Source organism: Scardinius erythrophthalmus (genome assembly GCF_964197995.2).
Source record: "Scardinius erythrophthalmus genome assembly, chromosome: 7".
In the NCBI taxonomy this organism is placed as follows: Eukaryota; Metazoa; Chordata; class Actinopteri; order Cypriniformes; family Leuciscidae; genus Scardinius; species Scardinius erythrophthalmus.
Genome location: NC_138227.1, coordinates 24,504,362 through 24,524,072, shown reverse-complemented (window position 1 = coordinate 24,524,072; position 19,711 = coordinate 24,504,362). Strand labels below are relative to the sequence as shown.

At 37.5% G+C, this 19,711-nt stretch overlaps 1 protein-coding gene across 1 annotated transcript in view; it reads left to right on the top strand.

Moving 5' to 3' along the window:
• nbeab (neurobeachin b) overlaps nt 1-19,711 on the top strand; it is a 298,682-nt gene that overhangs the window by 155,943 nt on the left and 123,028 nt on the right. The window contains exons 31-34 of the mRNA XM_081369689.1: nt 1,755-1,906; nt 4,065-4,185; nt 8,892-9,025; nt 12,996-13,057. Of these exons, the coding sequence (XP_081225815.1) occupies nt 1,755-1,906; nt 4,065-4,185; nt 8,892-9,025; nt 12,996-13,057 (469 nt within the window). The remainder of the gene's footprint in view (nt 1-1,754; nt 1,907-4,064; nt 4,186-8,891; nt 9,026-12,995; nt 13,058-19,711) is intronic.

Sequence of the window (19,711 nt, the reverse complement as noted above, 5' to 3'; positions counted from 1 at the left end):
TGTTTGATTGAGTGTGTGGACAGGTGTCTTTTATACAGGTAACGAGTTCAAACAGGTGCAGTTAATACAGGTAATGAGTGGAGAACAGGAGGGCTTCTTAAAGAAAAACTAACAGGTCTGTGAGAGCTGGAATTCTTACTGGTTGGTAGGTGATCAAATACTTATGTCATGCAATAAAATGCAAATTAATTATTTAAAAATCATACAATGTGATTTTCTGGATTTTTGTTTTAGATTCAGTCTCTCACAGTTGAAGTGTACCTATGATAAAAATTACAGACCTCTACATGCTTTGTAAGTAGGAAAACCTGCAAAATCAGCAGTGTATCAAATACTTGTTCTCCCCACTGTACATATATGTATTTATTCATTTATTGCACTACTTAAATTATTTTAAATTCACCTCTGTGTGAATTCGTGTTTAAAGAAATCGAATAAAATGCTTTTTAATTACATTTTATTTATTTAATAGTAATGCCAATATTTCCTAATAAAATTAACTTCTGTGTTAATTTATTTGTGATATTGTTATTAGTGCTGTCAAATCATTTAATTGTTTCTAACATAAGTTTTTGTTTATGTGACCCTGGACCACAAAACCAGTCACATGGGTCAATTTCCAATAAGCTTTCCATTGATGTATGGTTTGTTAGAATAGGACAATATTTGGCCGAGATACAACTATTTGAAAATCTGGAATCTGAGGGTGCATATATATATTGTTTATATATTTACGGTAGGAAATAAATTCCTAAATTATGGTAGGAAGAACATGATCTTTACTTAATATCCTAATGATTTTTGGCATAAAAGAAAAATTGATAATTTTGACCCATACAATGTATTGTTGGCTATTGGGTATATTAATACCCTGGTTTTGTGATCCAGGGTCACATACAGTATGTGTGTGTATACTGTATATATATGTATATATTATACACACATAAACAAAAACTTATGTTAGGTGTGATTAATCGATTTGACAGCGCTAATTGTTATTAAAGAAAGTCGAGTATTATGATCTATCAAATTTTAATTTAATGTTTTTATAATTTAATAATATTTGATATTTATATTTCTTCCAATATAGTGAGCTAGACTGGGGACATGTAAATATATTGCACAGTACAAATAACCCATAAGGTTTTCTAAGGTGAGAACCTCAAGACTGCCCCGCTATAGCAACAGCAACATTTGGTGACGCTCCTGGAAAATCTCTCTTGATGAATTCCTCTCTGAGTTTGACATTATGTCGAGGCACAGCACTGGACAAACAGCAGAAAAGAGAAACATACCCAAAACCCAGCAGCCACTGCTTTTGATTTTATTGTTTGTTTGCCTTGAGCTCTCCTTGCGTAAGATCGGCAGGACAGCAGGATGTTTACTTTTCCTGCTGGTTTCCCCTGGCCATGGCACTGGGACCTGTGCAGTCTGGCCACTTTCATCCAGTCTGACTGGACTGTGGAAAACTGCCGTCAATCTCCCTTCGGCCTAATCAACTAATTTCACAAGCAATCGTGTATTTATTGTTTCAGGTGAACTGTTTTATTTTGCTTTGTTAGATGTTTCCTTTCACTCTTACGGAGTCTGGAAGCCTGTGTAGTTCACTTGCCCCCTTTTGGGAAGTGCTTGGTAAAATCCACTCTGTTTGGTTACACATCTGCCGACCCCAGGGCCTTGTTCTCACCAGGCTATGGGAACAGTTTTCCAGTGCATCAATAGATTGTGTACACTTTCTCTCCTTCCTCCTGCAGGAGTGTGGTGGTACAGGCCAAGAAGCCTGTGTCGGGCCTGACGGTTAACACATTGGGCAGTTCTGGCTCCAGCAGTGCCCTGACCTCTGCTAGCACCCCAAACATCTTCGCCGCTACATCGGCTGCACCCAAGAGCATGATCAACACTACAGGTAAGCATCGCTCGGACCTATCCTGTCTCAATACATGCCAACTTGACCTCTTCTATTATGTTGTTAACTGGTAACTTTATAAGGATAGATATAATGGTCACAACCGCTCTCTGTGTTGTTAATGAGACGTTAATTTGAACGTGCTAGTGCTTAAGTGAATTTCCACTGAAATGCAGGCTCTCCTCTGCTATTCCTAGAATAATTAAAGATGTAATTCCTAAAAGAATTCAAACCCGTTCGTGGTCAGGAAATTAGATTTGGTGGCATCAAGCGATTTGTCCACTAGAGGGCACCCCTCGCTATATATTTTATTCTCATACTTGTACCAACCATGGAGAATGTCATGGATCCACAGTGACTGCAGTCTCATGAAGATAGGATCTGTATGAAATTTCAAGGTTGTTAGGCAGCCACATGGAGACTGTAAGGAACTTATATGTCAAGTGTCTGCCACAAGCTGCACACTGTGAACACTATAGATTTTTGCTCTTAAAACTTGAGCTGTTATATACACCTTTTTTGTGTGAATGTGTTTGTATGTTTATTGCTGTAGGCAGGAATTTCAGGCCTGGGTACATAATATTTGATTCTGTGGGAAAAAACCTGGAATGCAAATTCTCTCCATTTGTTTATTTACATATTTTAAATTGATTGGGAATTGTAGGCCAAGTTTAGATGGGATTTACATATATATTGCAAATTTATATAACAAAACTTATTTTTACACAAATGTCTAAATGTTCATTCGCTTGTTTTAAGTAAAAAAATCACTGTGTACTGTCACATAAATAAATGATAATCCAATAAATAATTTTACGGCTGAAATTATTTATTTGCTAAAAAACATTTTAACAACAATTTAAAATAACTGTTTATTATATATTAAATGCATTTCCATTCAAAAATGTGGGGTTTGTAGGTTTTTTAGGCTGCTTAAATTACATTTGATTTGAAATATAGAAAACATATTTTAAATTGTAAAAATATTTCAATATTATGGTTTTTATCAAATAAATACAGTAATATTGTGAAATATTATTATAATTTAAAATATCTGTTTTCTATTTTAATATATTTAAAATGTAATTTATTCCTGTGATGGCAAAGCTGAGTTTTCAGCATCATTACTCCAGTCTTCAGTGTCACATGATCCTTCAGAAATCATTCTAATATGATGATTTGATGCTCAAGAAACATTTATTATTATTATCAATGCTGAAAACAGTTGTGCCGCTTAATATTTTTTTGTGGGAAATACTTTTATAATAAGAAATAGGAATCTTCTGTAACATAAACGCCTTTACAGTCACTTTTGGTCAATTAAATGAATACTAGCTGAACGAAAGTATTAATTTCTTTAAAAAAAAATATAAAAATAAAATAAAATAAACATACTAACCCCAAACTTCTGAAATGTAGTGTACAGTATATTTTGAGAACCGAAAAATGTATCACATTTTCCTTAAAAGAGACTTTTAGTCCCCATTGTCCATTATATACCTCATTGAGATCTCTGAATGCACAAGGGACGTTGATTTGGATTGAGGTTGAATCAGGCCAAGCTGCGCTTCCAATGAAATCCATCAGAATGTCCCTCTTTAGGTTTCCCTTCATCTTGGTGTATTTGCTTATGGGTGGACACTCATCTCTGACACGGCGATTGATGGCTGTGTAATAGATTTCCCATCCTCAGATGTCCCGTGACAGCTTGTGCTTTCACAGGATGACAGTCCATTGCTGTGATGTATCTATCAGAAGCTCCCTGCTGCACAGGGCGCTGTGGACACTGTGCTTTTGACAGAGAGAGAAATAAGAGGAATTGTAAGATGGTGCTTCACTTTCTCATGGGGAGGCGAGAGTAATAGTGATGATTCGTTTCTCAGAGCTTGTGCCTCTGTAGTTATGTTGTTCCCTGATGAAAAACCCGAAAGAGTATTTGATTTTACTGCATCTGGTGTTTTGGTTGGCATTTGTTTTGGATGTAAAGTGAAAAACTTTTTCAAAAACATTTTTCTGTTTTTAATGCATTTATTTATTTTTCCCCCCTAAAGTCCATTTTTTTTGCACCAGAAACTTAATTTAGCCAGTCACAATGCATAATTAAATAACTAAAATCAGCATGTTTCTAACCTCGGATTTCTCTCTTGTTGTCTCGCAGGAGCCACGGATTCTTCCACTTCTTCTTCTTCTTCCAGCTTTGTGAATGGAGCCACCAGCAAGAATCTGCCTGCGGTTCAGACTGTGGCCCCTATGCCTGAGGACACCATGGAGAACATGAGGTGAATCAGAGTTTCAGAATGTGTGTTGAGGAATAAGACAGACAGCTGGATAGAGATGCAGCTTGATGTTTATGGGAAAACTGGATAGTCGGATGATAGATCTTAATCAGGGTAGCGCCATGTTACATTTTTTTGACTGGAATGAAACCAAGGTTGTGAGGGATACCATAGAATACAGTGTGTCCAATAGATTGTACTGTTGCTAAACAACAAACTTCGTTCATCTGATGAAACGCCTTTCCGAAAAAAAGAAAAAACTTTCAATTGACAAAAAACTTTGGCATTGTAAAGAGTGCAAGTCTATCCCTAACAGCCTCATTAAATTCAATATGTCGTCTAACCTGACTAACGTCTGGATGAAGCAAATTTGAAGCGATTGTGAGGTCACAACATATGTAGATTTATGTTAATGAAAACAAGACTGTGAGTATGCACTGTTCTGTCTTAAGCATAGGGACTCACAATATATCAGCAGCATATCAGTCATCAGTCGATTATTTATTTATTTATTAGAATTTTAATATACATTGACCAGTATTGGATATTTCATTGTGCCTGATCATTTTCCTTATTTTTATATTTATATTACCTTTGTTGTCATCTAATGTTAACGTAAAGTTGATCTCTAAAACGGTAATAATTTAATAACACTGTTAAATGTAATCTTTAACAAATTTCGATACTCATTTTTTCATACTGTATATTATATTGTTGTTCATTTGTAGCTATACACATCTTAGATTTTAGTGTTTTATTAGCCTGACATCTTCATACTCAGATTCTAGTCAGAATATGAGTCTGATACTGCTCCATTGGACTGTGATTATGGGGAGTGTTTCAACCGAACCATGAAAGAAAATGCCTCTGCACTCAATTGGATAGACCTACAACCAATCAGAGCAACGGAGTAAGTGACGTATGTTGAGCGACGCATAGTTGTCAACAGAACTCAACTGCACGCACGCTGGAAGAAGTAGAAGAAGAGGATGAGTGTAAACGATCTTTGCTGGTGTTGTAAAAAGAATTTAAGGATACATGGAGTACTTACCAACACTATCATCATTTTTGAGAGAAATAGTAAAGGTGAATGCATATACGAACAAGTTCTCCATCTTTGTTGTAAACGAATTCAATCTAAGCGCTCTTTGGTGACGTGGATGATTACGTTACTGTTGATCATCTGTCCATCATCGTATAAAGCCCGCCCTGACAATTTGATTGGTCCGAACAGCTCTGGTTCGAGCATAGTTGCTCCACAACGGATCAGGTCCAGACCGAACTTCCCGACCTCAAATGTTGTGGACGGGGCTAAGTTTGGCTGGCATCCAGGCTAGTTTTATATTTATACAGACAAAATAGTATAGAATTGTATATTAAAGCTACACTGTGTAATTTTTTAAGTTGATTCTAAGCAAAAAACACTTTGTTCTTTCAAAATGATATGTGCTCATTAATGTGTAATTACTTCTACCAACTAATCAAGTATTCTCGTAAGCGTAGAATCTGCCATTTAGAATACATACAAGCGAGTCACTCGAATGGCGGCAGCCATGTTGCGCCTCCATCTTGAAAATACATTAGCCAAATAGGGACATGCCTGGAAATTCAAGCTTCGCCTTTCGCGTTTTTACACTCAGTGGCACCGTGACGAATGCGAGAGGGAGATTACTCGCGGCTGCCGGCAGATTCGAAATAATACGGCCACCGTAGGAGTTAAAACGCCCTCGGCATGGGAGGGGCTAGAAAGTAATATTCAGTTGAAAGTCATAAACAATTTCACCGCTAGATGGGAGAAAATCCTACACAGTGTAGCTTTAAACCATGGTCTTTCTGAATACTCGATTCTGATTGACTGAAAGGTGTGCAGTAAAACTGTTTATTCCACAGATAGTTCAAAGTCATTTTAATCACCGTTCTATATTAATGCGCTGTTTTCATTGAAGCATACATACACATACATCACTCTGAGATCGCACTTCGCACATACAGCTACCTTCAGAAGCACAGAAACCTGTTATCAAATCTATCCCGCCACTTTATTAACTAATTAACTTAGCTACTGAATCACTACATTACATGGTTTTGAAGTCATTAAACTCAGCTTCATTGTTAATAGAGAGAGGTACTGCACAGACGCAGGTAATTAACACACGCACATCTCTCTCTCTCTCTCTCTCTCTCTCTCTCTCTCTCTCTCTCTCTCTCTCTCTCTCTCTCTCACTCGATAATTAATTCAAATGAATGCTATAATTCATTCATTCAAATAAATGCAATCTTATGCTTTCGCACTACTTTATCTCTGTGTCTGATTTAAAGTGGGCAGAATGTCGTAACTTATGAAAATAATCGTTTTTATCCTTCCGGTCAAATATTGCGCTGCAAACATCAATAACAGCTTTAAGTTGTCAATGCTGGAAATGACCATGGTATAAGCGGAATAATCCACGGCTTGCTATGCAATAACGATTCGCGACAGGTGGTTCTTTGCCTCCATGTTGTGCGTTAAAATTGTTTAATACACAGATAGCAATGGAGTATTCCTCACTTGAATTATATTTTTTGTTTTTTTTAGAAGTATAATTTTTTATCTGCAACATAACATGAAAATAATTGCCGGTGCATCCCTACTAAATTTCATAATTCAAATTGTATGTGTGCTGTATGTCAGTGTGTCAGTCCCTTAATTTGCATTCATTGCAAATATGCTATCTACCTTGACTAAGGTCCATATTTCCAGGCAGATTAATTTTTAAATTATTAATAATGCATTTAATTATTTATTGAATGTGTGTCTTGTATTTCTGTAGACACCATTTAAAAAAAAAAAAAAAGCAATAGACATATGATTTCTCACAGTACCCCTTTAACATGGTAAAATCACTGTAAAACACACCCTCGGAAGTATTTGAGTGTGTGTTTGTGAGTGGGAAATGTTTCCACTGTCAGCAGCTGATCAGATGCAGTTGTGTTTGTTCAGCCAGCCATGCTATTCCTGAGTTTTTATCATCACCGCCACAAGATGGGGTCAGCACTCAGCCTTGTTTTTTCATGTTTACAGACATTGTGCCTTTCCTTTGTTTAGGGCATCAGGCGACGATCATTTTGCTTGTTTTTATTATTGTGGTTTCGACAAACAAGACACCCCACACCTCACCTGTATCGCCTGTCCTCTCTCTCACTGCCCACCGCGTGTGTTTGTGCTGTTAGAGGGGGCTACGCGAGCACTAATGCAGAGAAATCAGTGCGCGTAGGTGTTTTGGGGAGTGTGTGGAAAACCGTGCTGACCTTGGCTCCATCCCTTCACCTCGTCTAATGCTTTGTGACAGACATCTCACAGACACACCGCCGTCTGACACAGGAGAAAACGCGTGTGTGTGTGTGTGTGCAGCTCTATCTCTCTACACTTCACACACACATATACGCACTCTTTGTGGCTCCTCTGCCGCGCCAGGAATCGCAAATCAGTTTCCATGGCAGCGGTAACCGACAGCACTTACTGGGAGTGTGAAGTCAATGATGAAACTGTCTGGATGCAGAGGCTGTGATGCCTAACCCGCACTTCGAGAGACAAGAGATGGCTTTCGCTGTCGCTGCATGTGTCTCATTAGTTTTTCTCTTTTTTTCCCACTTATTTTCTGCACTTTCATGACACACAATAGCTTTAGTGTTGAATCTTTCGCAATAAAAACACCAAAAAGGAAACCATGTATTTTTCAAAGCTCACGATCTAATTATCTTCAGATTTGCAACCTAGACAAGCGAACCCGAGGAAATTTGCAAAACAACAAAATCCCCTGGAGTTTTGCTCAGTCTCTTACTGTTAAGGTAATATTGTGCTACCCAAGCCTCAAAATACTGTCTTTGCACAACATTTTTTAAATGCTAGGATCGTAAATAATGTGTATACAGTGTATACCATATAAGGACTGTTCTAAACACGTTTTGGTGTTAGTACAATCCAATGTGCATACTGTTACAAACCTTTAGACAGAAACTTGTATGTTTCTTATCTGAATAACCTTTTGATTCAAAACTGATTCTTAAATTCTTAAAATTAGTTTTGTAGATAAATTTACATTTTACATATAGTGGCAAGAGTACGTTTGTAAGCCCTTTGTAAATATTTGGATTTCTCTATTGAATACTCATAATGTGGTCTGCTATTTATTTAACTCTGTTTAATAACTTAAAATTATAAGTAATACCATATGCAATACAATAATATCAAGGACTTGTTCTTTGTCACAATTCCAACAAATTAATTTGGTATTAGTGCCTCTTGAAAAATAAAAATTTCACGGTAAAGGCACCTTTTCCCCCTGTGTGTTATGGTCTTTGTGCCAGCACTTCTGTGTTTTGGAGTTTTGTGTAAGGTTTCTTCATTTAGCTGACTGTCAGGACTACAGGCGGTACTTCCAGTGTGTTTTGCGTGACCAGATAACATGCTTGTATTCTAGTGGGGTTGGATTCCTGAAGGGTACATGTAGTTTTCAAGCTGGCTTGCTTCTTTATTGCCAGAGCCCAAGATGTTGACTCTGAAGTTATCTACAGCTGGTTATTAGTGTGTGAATTTGTTTTGGTCTGTAGGGGCTATATTACGGGTTAAGTATTAATCACAATATACTTTTGTCTTCAAAAATCGTTGTTCTTTTTTTTTTTTCAGCTTCTCTAATGCACAGCCTCATTTACTTTGTCTGTCCACACAGCATCACCACTAAACTGGAGCGAGCTCTGGAGAAGGTGGCTCCATTGCTGAGGGAGATATTTGTGGACTTTGCACCTTTCCTGTCTCGTACTCTGCTGGGCAGTCATGGTCAAGAGTTGCTCATTGAAGGTAATGGTGCTGTGTTATTATTATATATTATTTATATATATATATATATATATATATATATATATATATATATATATATACATACATACATACATACACACACACACACACACACACACACACACACACACACACACACACACACACACACACACATACACAAGAACATGCATCGTGGTTTCGAGAAAAATATTAAGCAGCACATCAGGTTTAAATATTTGTATATAATACCATATCAGCATAATTATTTCTCAAGCATTATATGTCACTTAAGACTGGAGTAAGGATGCTGAAAATTCAGGAATCAATTTCACATTAAAATGTATAGAAAACAGTTATTTTAAATGGTAGTAATATTTCAAAGTATTATTATTTTTACTGTAATTTTTGATCAATTAAATGCAGCCTTGGTGAGCATAGGTGACCCCCAAACTTTTGAACAATTGTGTATATATAATTTGCATATTTATTTTTTGTTTTATTTGGTCATCCATGCTCGTTCTTTGTTTCTGAGCTCTGCATAGCGTGCATAGAGCCACTTTCATTTGTAGAACTACTTCCCTTCTCTAGCTGCCACACACACACGCACACTCTCTCTCACACATGCCTCGCATGGCAAGGCAACCTCTCTCTGAACGGGAACCCACACTCCAGGCTCTGTTTTGAGGCTTTTTTACCTTTCAGCCTCAGTGCCAAATCATAGTATACATCCTTCTCACTGCTCAAAGCCAGTTTGTTCAGACTAATTTCACTCCACATTACAGCATGCTGGAAATATGTGTGTCTACAGCTCAGGCAGCCATTTCATGAAACAAATACGCAGACACGCATTCTGCCCTGGACTCAAAAGCTGATTATTTTTATGAATTATAACTGCCAGTTTTCTGTCTTTAACTGTGTAGTTAAAACCTTATCCTGTCCACATTAGGAAGATTCACAGTTATGGTTGCCTAAGGTGTCAGTTTTATGAACTTACTAGTGAATTCTTGTCAGTTGTCAATTGTGTTTTTTTTTCTCTCTCAGATGGTGTAGTTACAGACTCTACCAGCAGGGGAGAACTAGACCTTGCTAACCTGCCAAACCTTGACCCTTTGGTTTTCTAAGAGTTAATTTTCCTAAACAAATTCTGAGTGATTACTGGGGCATTGCTGTGAGGTTGCAAAAGTTCACTGGGTGGTTTTTAGCCCGTTGCTATGCGGTTGCAAGGGTGTTGTGGATGGTTGCCAGAGGCTAAACAAATTTAAAGGAATAGTTCACCCCAAAAGGAAAATTCTGTCATCATTTACTCATGCTCATGTCCAAACCTATTTGATTGTAGAACAAAAAAAGAAGACATTTTGAAAAATGGGATGTATACATATACAAACATGCAATTACCTACAATGTATTTAAAGAGTAGAAATATATTTTCTTGCTCATTGAAGTACATTTTGTTATATATTTTGGTATCTGAAAGTTTAAATGAAATATATTTTTTAAATTAAAGTGATATATCCTCAACCCATCCTATTTATAAAATATATTTAGCATATATTTAAATATATGTTATAATGACCAGAAAGAAAATATTTTTTGCTGCATGGGATACAGTAAAACTCAATGGGGTCCAATGATGTTTAAATCCCAATAATATTATTTTGCTTTCTGCAGGATTGAAATGACATGAGGGTGAGTAAACAATGACAGAATATGAATGTTTTGATTGAACTATCCCATTAAAGGCATCATCTGACCAACCAGAATTGCGTTGCAATCCTCCTCAAACAAACCCCAATCCCGAACACATAACAGCGACTTCCTCATAGATGACTCTTTACCCCCTCATTCATTTGTCCAGTATGTTAACACCATCCCATGACCAGAAGAAGTGATGTCTGTTTTCCCACCTCCTTCCCTTCCACTCTTCCTCAACCTTTCACAGCTGAAATACTGTTCAGTCGGTGCAAAGGCGCCCTATTTACCCATAATTACCCTTCATCCATCACTCGGGCCGGCACTAGGGGTCAAGCCCCCGCCCGGCCCCCCTCCAGACACTCGTTCACTGGGGGCAATTATGCCCTGTTCGCCCTCGGACAGCTTCCCGACACTTGGAGCTTGAGTGCGAAGCCCCTGGGCGGAACACTATGCTTCTTGTGAGAGTAAACCGCCCAATCCTGCGATGCTACGGCCCTCTGACAATGTCACATTCACGCCAGTGAGGCTTAACTGGAAAGCAGGGCAACTTGCTGTTTAAATAGAATGCATTTAGTTTGTCCAGCAGCGTGAGCCAGAGGTCAGTACTGCCACCTGACTTAAGAGAAGGACCCTGGTGGAGTGCCACAAGAGTGGGGTCGACAGTCATGCTTAAAGGGAATGGCTGTGAGCACGGCCCCGTCTCACCCTCATAAATGAGACGGAGAGATTGTTGGGACTTGAACTTTTGGCCTCTGAAATATTATGGTCATAACTTTATGGACTGAATGGTTTAGGACCCATCATTCATTGTAAAAAGGATGTTTAAGTGGGTAACGAGACAAGTGGTGCTCTCAGACGGAAAAGAGCTTAAAGCTCAGCTTACTGGAACGTTCTAACACAGATTGTGTGTAGACAAGTTTAATTATTGGGATTTACAGTTTTGATTTAAAGAATTAGAACTTCTGAAGAAAATGAGCAATCAGCAATTCTCTGCAAAATTCTCTGAAACGATTCTAGAGTTATGTTTTTTTATTGTCCACCAGGCGAAAAAAATAAGCCTGATCAGTTAGAAAAGTATCAGCGCACACTGCAAAAGAATGCTTTTCTTACTTAGTATTTTTGTCTTGTTTCCAGTCCAAATATCACAAAAAAATTCTTAAATCAAGATGCATTTACATTTAAGTAGTAAGATATTATGTCTTGTTTTCTGGGGAAATAAATCAAAATGAAGTGAGTTTTTGCTTAAAACAAGCTAAATTATCTGTCCATGGGGTAAGAAAAATAATCTTGTTTCTGTTTAAGATTATTTTTCTTACCCCATGGACAGATCATCTTGATTTAAGAATTTTTAGATATTTAGACTGGAAACCAGACAAAAATACTAAGTAAGAAAAGCATTTTTTTGCAGTGCACATCTTCTCAACAACCCACACTGAGTCTCATTAAACCACATTCATGCAGAGTGCTCTCTCTCTCTCTCTCTCTCTCTCTCTCTCTCTCTCTCTCTCTCTCTCTCTCTCTCTCTCTCTCTCTCTCTCTCTCTCTCTCGCTCTCTCGCTCATCTTACTCTCATTAGAGTCCTGTCTCACTGACTCTACTGGCTCATGCAAACAAGGGCATCAACCATGTGCTGTGTTTGTATGTAAATGCAGGTGTACACATGTGTTTGAAAGAGAAAGTTTGTCTTGTATGTCTGGCAATAATTGCACATGTCATTTACAATTACCTTGTTTATCAGTGAGGTTAACCGACTGTCCTTTATATTCAATGAACAACAGACTTTTCATTTAAAACTACATATTTTACTCAATCAACATCTGATTCTAAGACAATGGTGCCTATATAAGGGGCAACATTTATTCGAATTTCTGCACCCACATTTTTAGAATACATATTTGTATGTGTCATATCAAATTAGTGTTCTTCTTTTGCAAATTTGCAAGTGAGACCATGGCCTTGGCTTTTGATCTCACACTTGCATGCAGCAGATGACCTCTGACCTCTCAAGAGACACTAGTAGTGACCCCGTGAGCTGTTAGCCATCTGATTCATAATGCACAGACGACAAGAGACATTTAGTCTCAACTTCAAAACATAACTCTTCAGAAATGGCCTGTCTGTTTGCATGACATTAAATGGTTGCATTTTCAGAACACTTAGTTCATCTACACCATACTTTTTCTGAGGCCGTGTGGATGGCATGTCCTTCACCAACCCTTGCAGATGTTTTGGTTTTTGTGTGTTTATGAATATTGTGAATCATAATTATTTATTTCTGATTTTCCTTTCTGTTCTCCTCCAGGTCTGGTGTGCATGAAATCAAGCACATCTGTGGTGGAACTAGTTATGTTATTATGCTCTCAGGTGAGTTGTCTCTCTTTTATTTATCCTTCTAATGTTGTTTTCCAGCTACATGACACATTGTCTATTGTTACTGGTCACGGTGAGCTGCTTAAATATTTGTCTGAATGACAGAAAGCAATACACAAACATGACTTTGTCCATTAACATGCTCATTTCTCAAAGCCAACCTCAAGTGTGTCAAACTGCACTCGGCATGTGAAATCAAAATAGTCAATCATTTTATCCCTTAAAACTCATCTTTGATTATCAAAATGACATATTAAAATGTTTTTTCCTGGAAAATAATTTCTTCATGCCTAAAAATAGCTTCAATGTAACTCTACACCCTTGCTTTATTTAGTAAACACGAATTAATTAATATGCAAATTATTTCCCGCCTCCACTCACTCATGATTACTCACTGACTACCAGATCCACTCGCTCAAATTGAAAATATTTGTGTAATTCAGCCAGATACTGTATGTCTGAAACAGAAACTCAGAGGAAGAAAAGGAAGAGCGATTATGCAGGCTCTTCTAAGTCAATGTATCAGAAAGGAAATGCGTTTTATGAATCACTCTCTACAATGTCAGACACATAACGGTAATTGATATGATTATCCTTTGGTTTGACTATGTCAGTGGTTTCCAACCCTGGTCCTGGAGTACCCCAATACTGCACATGTTTAAGTCTCTCTTATCTGACACACACATCTTGAGGTCTTGGAGTCTTTGATTAGAGAGAGATCTAAAATGTGCAGTGCATGTGGGTACTCCGAGGCTGTGTCTGAAATCGCCCTCTATAACCTCAGATAGGGCACTATTTGAAGGGACAGCCACTTGTGATTGGTTACATGTTTTGATGGTAGGAAACGGGCGGTTTTGCACTGCAGTTTTAAAGAGGAAATACTTATGTTGACTAATGAATTTACACATGGTTTGTCTTAACGCAAATCAAAAACACCACATAGACATAAGCGTTAAACAATTATTTTCATCACAGGGGGGCTTTACATGAAATAGTTAATATTAACCCTGTAAAGTCTGACATATAAAATAAACAATTAAACAGATGTTTATTGAACCTTTAGACTTTTCTTTTTTAATCTTAAAAAAAAAATGTTTTCATATGTTTTTTGTTGGGTATCATTTTTGATACATAAGACTTTTATGGTGAAAATATGGGGCTCACACCTCAATTTTATTTAGAGGCCAAAATTGAGCACACATATGGTGCAATTGCTGATATAATTATGGCCAAAAAGTAAGTTGATATTGATAGCTTGTGATGTAAATCAATGAGATCTTTATAACATTATAGCAAACTGCTAAATATAAATATCAGTTGTCACTCTATATCTCCCAATAATATGTCTTAGTAAGATGATATATAAATGCTTAGTTTGATGTGGAGGTGGGGTTGTGCGCCCAACATATATTGCAACACAATACCATGATGATTGAGACGTACAAATGTATCATATTAGATATTCACATTTTTATGTATTTTTTTCTAAAAAATAATGTGTTTATAATCAACTAAACCTAAGTTGCTTCAGTCCAGTGTTCATCTTGAAATATTACTAACAACATAAAAGTCATTCTTATATTTACTTTATAAAAATCATTAAAGATTTCACAGCAGAAAGACACATGTACCATGACCTGAAGGTGGACTTTTTAGAATTATAATAAAAAAAACTTTGAATTATCATTTGCAGGAAAGAAGGCATTTAATATGTAATTGTGAAAAGTCTTTTTCAGCAAAGTTTTGATCATGTTAATCATTTAGAGGCCTTAGACATTTGTGTATCAAATATGATACAACAGGCTTTATAGGGTTATATTATTCCTACCTTTTCCCACATTTTTCCATCTTGGCTTGAAAATAGTGTAACCCCAGCTCATGTAAACACACCGCAATCGTCTTCCCTTTAAATCCCAGTGACATATTACAGCACGCTGACCTTCGGAGTCCCTTGTTAAGCCTTCTCTTTCAAAGGGGTCAGGGTCCCGATGTTGTAGTCAGAGCGGGAGATATTTAACATACCTTCTGTCAGCCCATCACTCTTGCTCCGGGAGTCCATAAGGAAGCCATTACCTCAGCATCTCTTCCTCAGAATCCAGCCGGTCGGAGAGCTCGGCGGGGCGGGAGCTTTTAGTGGTTGAATGGCACCTCTGACTCTATGAAGTCCATACCGCTAACCTCGCGACTTGAGAGTCGATCTGTACATTTGCTCTTAGTTTGCCCCGAAAAAGGTGGAGTCCTCCAGACACTGTGGCGCTCAGGATACGTCCTGCTGTTCTGCTCTTCTCCTTTTGAAGATTTCAGCCAACATTTCCCTTCTTGCATTGAATGTTTGGAATTATTTCTTTTCTTTGCTCGTATCTCTTTTATGCAGTCTACTTACTTTGTTGCCACTTGGATTTATTGGCGAGTGAAGCATCACATTGAGACTCAAGCTCCTGGTTTTCTCTTCCTCCGCCCCTGTTAGACATATAATGTTACCAGAGTTATTGCCATTAGAAGCTCCCAGGGTAGAAACAGCCTGATATATCGATTGCCCAAAGATGGGGTGAAACCAGAGCCTGGGCCCAAAACGGCTTTCAGACGCAGGAGAGTCTCTTTGGAGCCAAAGCCTTCAAAACTGGCTCACCGTAGGATCTGATTTACAACACGTTGCCCAAACCAAGAGCCTTAATAAACAAAAGGCTTGATTCTTTAGATGAGTGGGTGAGCGAGAGAGGAAGTAAAAGAGAATGAGAGGGAGAAAAAGACAGTGAAGTGGATTTATAATTTTTAAGTGGACTCTGTAAATGTGTGTACACAACTGTTCAAAAGTTTGGGGTTGGTAAGATTTTTTTAAGAAGTCTTATAATTTAAAATAGTTTTAATTGTTTTGCTTTCTGTTTTAATATGTTTTAAAAATGTAATTTATTCCTGTGATGCAAAGCTGTATTTTCAGCATCATTACTCCCGTCTTCAGTATCACATGATATATATCTATATCTATATCTATATCTATATAGTAATGATATAAATGTATTAACTGTTATTTTTTGATCCATTTAATGCATACTTGCTGAATAAAATGATACATTTCTTTTTTTTTTATTACTGACCCCAAACTTTTGAACAGTATTGCATATACGAATTAATTAATTAAATTAAATTAAATTATTAAATTAATAAATAAAACACATTTATGTATTTTCATTTTGTTTGTTCATCCATTCATTCATTCATTCATTCATTCATTCATTCATCCATCCATCCATCCATCCATCCATCCATCCATCCATCCATCCATCCATCCATCCATTCGTTCATTCATTCATTCATTCATTCATTCATTCCTTCCTCAAATCATGGGCCTGATTTTGTTTCTGGCACCCCCAACATATTTTGCTTAAGAATGTTCATGGTGTTTTCTCCCATACGCTGGCAGTGGATAGGCCCAGGTGCTGTCAAATAAAAAATAAAATAAAAACAGTAAGAGCACAATAAATATAGTCCGTAAGACCTAAGATCAAAGGTCATACAATAGCTTTGTATGAGGTACAGATGTAAATTTAAGTCATAATTCACTGAAAAATCTCACCACTCACTTTCATTGTATGAAAAACAGCAGCAGTTTGAACATCTGAAGACATGAGAGTGGGTAAATGATTTAATTCCTGGGTGAACTATCACTTTAATAAATGCTTGGTGCGCACCTGAACACAGCCCGCATCCCACTACGAATCATGTTGTGGTAAGAGACGTCCTTGCTGCGAGTCCAACAACCTCCAGCCTTTCCCCTTTTCATCTCCGCACTAATGCACCCAGACAGCGGGACATTCACCGCTCGTGACCTTACGACCCGCTCGGTTTCGCGAACTGTCACTTTTATGAATAAATTAGCGATAATCATCTTGCACTTTTTTATGCATGCCTCCTAATCACTGTTATTCATCTAAGGCCGCAGACAGCCGGTGTCTCTATCCAGTCAAGTGGCAGCGGGTGCCGCAGAGGTCAGCCGGGTCTGTTTCGTGTAACAGCTTAAACATACATAAAGGATCTAGCGTGGAGCCGGAGAGATTTACCGATGGACGGCCTCCAGATGTCGGGAGCAGCGCTGAGCAGATAAAAGCAGAGTGCTCCCTCTGTCTCTTGACAGGTTGGATTGAGATGCTGCAAATTCTCAAGAGCCATTAAAGTTTGTGAGTCACAAAGTCAGGGAGGAAAAAACTAGCCGGCTGAGGTGAACAGCTCAAGCGTAAGTGCTACAACTACGTTTTTTTTTCCCCCTCCCACGGTTTTTGTGGTGCACATTTTTGGCTAATGACTGCGTTCTCAGCTGAGTACGTTTTGGCAAGCAGTTTTGACAGGAGTGCTTGACAGCTGTGACTGGTAATTGAAGGTTAAAGTTGATTTGAGTTTGAGTGAAATTAAGTTCGTGACTTCCAAAAGGCATGTACTCAATGTTTCAGTGCAGCAACAATGTGACTTGTCATAATCTTGAGGAATAAGAGAACCAATTGGTTCGTTTCCAAAATGGGGAATTTTTATCCCATTATATGAATAAAGGAAGAACACACAAGCTGAAATCATAATGTCATTTAATCATTACAACTTTATATTTAAGTGACCATTTTTCTATTTGTTTTTATTAGTATTATTATTATTATTATTACGGTAACACTTTACAATAAGGTTAATTTGTTAACATTAGTTAATGTATTACCTAACATGAACTAACCATAAGCAATACATTTGTTACTGTATTTGTTAATCTTTGTTAACGTTAGTTAATAAAAATGCAACTGTTCATAGTTTTTTTCATGTTAGTTCACTCACAGTGCATTAAGTAAGGGATAATGTATAGAGAGGCGGTCGTTATAGCGAATAACAACCCCGACAGGCTGAAAAGGAACAGGCTTGAATCAGCCTGAAGGGGTTGCTATTCGCTATAACGACCGCCTCTCTATACATTATCCCGCTTATTACATGGCTACCTACAAAATAAATAAATAATTTGACACAAATTATTGATTTAAAAAGGAGTTTATTGATTTAAAAACGATTGTATTGCTTCCGCCAAAGAAAATAGTCCATTCCGCGTCCATAGCAACGCACTGTTTTTCATGGCAACGGTGTTATACTTCGCAGCGGTCTGTTATCAAGAAATAACAGACCGCATTCTACATTGGAATTCAGCCGAGCCATGTAATAACTAATGTTAACAAATACAACTCTTGATTTGAATTATTTATTTATAAATGTTGAAATGAACTTTAACAAAGATGAATAAATGCTGTAGAAGCGCAGTCCATTATTAATTCATGTTAACTAACGTAGTTAAATAATGTTAACTAATGCACCTTATTGTAAAGTGTTACCATTACTTTCAAGTTGACACTTATTTTAGATTTTTGGTACCTTTATTTGTTTACATTTTTAATTTTTTTAAATGTTTTTAAGGGCCCCATTGTGGGTCCCAGGACCGGTTTAAAATCCCCTATGTGATGAACTCTTTGTCATCTCTTAAACCCAGCATGTCAGCTTTTTCCAGTATAAGTCCCTCGCTGGAGATGGCAGGCCGGAAGTGATCTTCTCTTTTACATGCGGGATCACATTACCGCAGTCTGGAGGTACATGTCATCGCTAATGCACTTCAGATGGACGGCATACTCGTCTGAGCCCCCCAAAATCCCCTCACAATCACACTCACCACCCACTGGGGACCCTCACTCTCCTTCTTGAAGAGAAAGAGAAAAAATATGGCTCAAAAGAAGTGTGTTACAACACTGGCGCAAAGGCTACTTGAGAAGAGACAGCGGAGCGGGACTTGGCTCTTTCTCTTGGCTGATGTCATTTTCTTTTGGCAGACCAGTGTACCCCCACATCTGCATGTATTTCCTTATTTATTTTTGTCACGTGGGTGCTGCTCTACTTGAGCGGAGGCTAGTGATGAAGCACTGAGCTGAGCCAGCCCGATCTCAAGTGACAAAGCGCCTGACTGCAGAGTAGATAATGAATTGTGGAAGAGAAGTAGAAAGAGCAAGGCATATTGGGTCAGTTACAACATTTGGAGACCAGATGCGCCTCAGTGTTGTCTCTTTCTGGCTCAGTGAGGGGTAGTGAGGATGCTCACCAGTGTGTGTGATGTGTTTTTCTCTGACTTTTTATTTATTTATTTAATTGTCTGTTCATATTACCATGCAGTTGTGCTATGCAGTTTTAAACCTGAGCAGAGCCCATACAGTGGCCCCAAAAACTATTTTACACTTTAAAGGGATAGTTCACCCAAAAAGTTCTGTTATCAATTACTCACCCTTGTGTTGTTTCAAACCTTTATTTGTTTCTTTTTACCGTGGAACACAAAAAGAAGATATTTTTTTTTTAAATCCTTAGTGTCTTTTTGTCCATACATTTAAAGTTGATATTGTTTTGAACCCCACTGACTGTAAAAAAAAAAATTGTGCTTTTCATGGTAAAAGAGTAACCTGTTAATTGGTTAGCAGTACGGTGATTAACTATAATAGATCTAACCTTATATTTAATGTAATTTTACAATTTATTAGAAGTGAAGTCATTGTATAATGCCAGAATCCCAGAAATACAATTCACATTGGATGTATTTTAGTTGAAATAAAGTTACTTCTTAGTTGTTTTAATCATTTAGATATATTA